Source organism: Octopus bimaculoides, chromosome 23, assembly GCF_001194135.2.
Source record: "Octopus bimaculoides isolate UCB-OBI-ISO-001 chromosome 23, ASM119413v2, whole genome shotgun sequence".
Lineage (NCBI taxonomy): Eukaryota > Metazoa > Mollusca > Cephalopoda > Octopoda > Octopodidae > Octopus > Octopus bimaculoides.
The window spans coordinates 37,485,572-37,490,075 of record NC_069003.1 but is presented as its reverse complement, the minus strand read 5'-3'; the positions used below and the strand labels follow the sequence as shown (position 1 = coordinate 37,490,075).

Genomic DNA, 4,504 nt, shown 5'->3' with positions numbered 1-4,504 from the left:
TATATATATATATATATATATATATATATATATATTGTGTCGATGAAACTAAAACAACTGACATTGTTTGAGCAGACGAGCGAGTCTTTATACTTGTATCAATTTATAAATTATGCAACCGAATCGTGTGATTTATATTATATACATTAATACAGCCATGTAAAATCGTTTATTATCCATTCAAATGAATTGTATAGGATAAAGGCTGCGAAACGATCGCAGTTATTTTATTGTTCGTGTGTATAGATTATTCTTAAACAAGAATATCATTGACTGTGACTACGAAGTTTCAGCCATCGTCGGACTGCGATGCATTGAAGTTAATCTTGGTCTTATATAGTCTCTGTTGAATTAAATATCTTCCTCGGGTATGTGAATTGGTGTGTGCAGTGGTAATTAGGTTTTAGAGTAGGTTGTTGTAGAGAGTTGTTTTAGAGAAATTTTTAGAGGGGACAAACAAGGACAGACAAGGGATTAAGTCGATTACATCGGCTCCAGTGCGTAACTGGTACTTATTTAATCGACTCCGAAAGGCTGAAAGGCAAAGTCGACCTCGGCGGAATTTTAACTCGGAATGTAAAGGCGGACGAAATACTGCAAAGCATTTCGTCCGGCGTGCTTAGCGACTCTGCCAGCTCGCCGCCCTTGAGAGACATTTTTATTGATTAAATTTGGTATTATGTTATTGCTTAGAATTTATTCATGTATATAGGACTTTGTAAAGCAGGTGTGTCGATTTTGGTATGTGGGTACAGGAAGAGTGAGTAGTTTTATTTATTCTTGGTTATATAGTTATTATTGTGGGGCATAGAGTGTTCCAAACAGCCATGCCAACGAAATCACTTCTTAATTTTTCGGGGGCAGACAAGGCAGGCCGTCACTACCCCCACTTCCATTTTTTATTGTCCGTCTTTTTTTTTTTTTAATTATACCAGTATACTATATCATGGAAGCCTCAAAGTTATACAGCTTTTTTGTCTAATAGCATTCATTCATACAATAAATATTTTTTTAACATTATGTATATAGAATAAACTGTTGGTTTTTCAAATAGAAAATTAAAACTTGAAATGAAACCATTGAAATGAATGTATATTAAATTATCATTAATGAAAATAAAGGTGAGAGACTATTGCAAAGGAAAACGGAAAATTTCATCTGCAACGAATTGATATTGTTTATTAAATCTACTCCACAGTGAATGCAATGAATATGTAAATTTGTGGTAGAAAGTTCAAATATTTAATAAACTTCAGAAATCGGAATTACAGGAAATTTCTTGGAACATGAATTTATAAAACAAATTTCTAGATGGTCAAGCTTTTAATAATTGCTTTCTTTTAGTAACTGTTACATACCTAATTAATAAGTAGCTTGTCCACTATGATATAGATAATTAATAAGCAGCTTTCTCCATTATAATATAGATATGTATATATTTATATATTATTAAAAGAATAATTAACAATGTATAACAACTAAATTAAAATGATCAGATACTAATAAAATAATACAGTATATATATAGACATTCACACATACATCCATACTTTCACATACTTACATCCTTACAAGGTAAAAACAAACACACCTGTATATAAATAGGTGCACCCATAAAGATATTCACTTTACATACTTACATGTGTGTGTGTGTGTGTGTGTGTGTGTGTGTGTGTGTGTGTGTGTGTGTTACATGTCTTTTGGCAATATATGTTGGTGTAAGATGTAATCATCATTGAGAAAACCGATAAACTGCAGTGTTTGAACCCAGCCTCTTGTGTTCTGAGTTGCATCTCTTGAAACTCAGGCCATTGTAAATGTAGTGACCTAATGGTTGACCCATTGAAAACCTTAACTCAATGACACTATTATTCATAGTATACAATATAAAATAAACTAAAGAAGCCCTTCAGCCCCACCCTTTTATGTTCTAAAATATCTCTAATATGTTTCTTTGCTTATTAAAATTCAGGTATTTCTTTATAGAATCTTAATGGAACTTATAAAATGGTCTGTATAAGACATTAAGGTTGATTTATTAACCCACAATTTTTATGCCAGAAAAATAGAGTGCTCACACAATCCACTTTTTTTGTACTAGAAAGAAGACTTTTAAAGAATATATATATACTTTCTTTTGTCTATAGATATATATTTTTTAATAACATTTTAAATAATAACATTCTTATTTTTGCTGTCTCTTGCATAAATGATTCCATATCCTTCAGTGCTGAAGCACTGTCAGACTTGGAACAATTCTTCAAGAATGATTAAATTAAAAACAGGGTTAAAATAGCCATTTGTCAGGTAAATTCTGTGTTTATTGCTAAAAGACAGTAGCAAGGTTTCAGCAACTGACAAACAAATGGTACTGTGCACAAAGAAATGATGTATTCAGTGTTTAACAAAGTAATGATGTTGTTTGTAGTGATGATGTTGTCTGCAATGTTTGATAAATATTTAGTGCTGCGTTATATGTTTGACAAACAAATGAGGTTATGTTCATTGTTTGAAAATGATATTAGATTCTATATTTTACAAACCCATAATATTTTGTGCAGTGTTATCATGCTTTATATTCTGCATTTGGGTACAAGCATGGCCATGTAGCGCTTATGTAGTTTGCTTCACAATCATAGAGTTCCAAGATGCATCAAAGTACTGTGTTGTGCCTCAGGAAAATGTCTTCTACTAAAGCCTTGCATCAACTCAAGCCTTGTGGTAGAAATTGGCGAGATAGAAACTGTTGGATACACTTTTAATTATAACTGCAATAGAATCATCATCTGCAACCTAATAAAAAGGTTTTGCAGTTTCCAAGGGACACAGCTTTAGCAATGGTTACTCAAATGGATTCATGACCTTGAACACCATCATCACCATCACCATCCTCATCAGCAGCTTGTTCACCAATACCAACAGCAGTAGGTGCGCCTTTGTTTGCTTTGGGTTCCTCTGGATCTTTATAAACCTCTTTTCTATCTTCTGATGTTGCCTTTGCCATGTCAGTAGCACTAGCAAATATTGTAGATGATGTGGTAGTAGTAGTTGTTCCAGCAGCTAGTAATGTAGTCGATGTTGCTGTAACAGTTATCTCGGTTGCAAGTCCTCTCAGAGGTAAGATGTCTTCCTCAACAATTTTATCTCCTTGGTTGGTTGATGGTTGTGTTACATGGTTCTTCAGCTGGTCATCATTGATTGCATCTGATGCATTAGAGTCAGCTTTCTTTGCCAACAATGTCTCTCTGACCTCGGTCCCATCAACATTTTCTGTGTCTGTTTTTTGAAAATCTGTAAATGGTATAGAGTAAAATATGTGGAAACAAATAAAAAGCACAAATATAACAAAATGCATTTAAAAAACAAAATGCATGACATAGAAATACTAAGAACAAAAAAAGAAAATTTAAATGTAGAGTAAATTGCAGCTGTTTCCTCTTGAAGTGCATCTGTTTATTGCATTATTACAATCAGTATGTAGCCACAGTTGCTACTGTGTGTTAGTCAAAATGTATATTAAAATTGAGAATTATAGAAAGTGGAAATATTCTGGTAGTATTTATTCTCTATTATATGTGTTGTTTCATTTTCTAATAGGAATTACAAATAGGAAATTCTTTACATGTCTACCTAACATGTAAATCTTTGTAATTCTTATTGGCCAATGAAATACATGGAATGGAGAATAAATATACCAAAGAATATTATGCTCAGATTTAGATATACACAGACAACGTAATAGAAATTACCTGACTATGTAAAAACGAAGATAGCATTTGATGTTGTATCAATAAAGAACCACCTTATATCATGTCAAAATTAAGGACCGTTTCATGTCATATCAGCTTAGGGATAACTTGAAACCACTCAGGATATATGCACCAGTTTCTAGCCCCTGTTTATTTTTTGATGTTTTTTTTTCATATATTTTAGTGAGGAGGCTTACCTGTTCTACTTTCACCATCATCAAATGATGTATCAAGAGTGAGTGGAGCATCGGAGTCTGAAGTGGACCCTTTTTCTACTTCATCAATGATACTTTCGTTGTCAGCAACACTGGGATCATCTTCATTTTTTTCTTCTTCTATTTCTTCGCATTCATCTTCTTCATTATCGTAATCATCTGTTTCTTCCTCCTCCCCCTCTTTCTCTTCTTCATTGTCAGCATCATTGTCAAAGTCATCCTCATAGCCAGCCTCTGTGCAGCAAGCAATAAACAATGATGAGGAGGATAGACACTACCACTACCATCAACAAGACTAACAACACTTCTCCTTCCTTGCTACTACTACTAACCCTACCCCTCCACAACAACTACAACTCTCCAACTAAATCCATCATCATCATCATCATCATCACAACCACTAATACCATTACTAAACCATCATCATCATCACAACCACTAATACCATTACTAAACCATCATCATCATCACAACCACTAATACCATTACTAAACCATCATCATCATCACAACCACTAATACCATTACTAAACCATCATCAA

General features: G+C 33.3%; 1 protein-coding gene across 1 annotated transcript in view; it reads right to left on the bottom strand.

The window, feature by feature from the left end:
- Positions 1-1,159: 1,159 nt before the first annotated feature.
- LOC106878375 (glutamate-rich protein 3) overlaps positions 1,160-4,504 on the bottom strand; it is a 19,794-nt gene continuing 16,449 nt past the window's right edge. Inside the window, exons 11-12 of the mRNA XM_014927566.2 lie at positions 3,946-4,197; positions 1,160-3,290 (exon numbers count right to left, since the gene is read on the bottom strand). Coding sequence (XP_014783052.1) covers positions 2,845-3,290; positions 3,946-4,197 — 698 coding nt within the window. The 3' untranslated portion in view covers positions 1,160-2,844. The remainder of the gene's footprint in view (positions 3,291-3,945; positions 4,198-4,504) is intronic.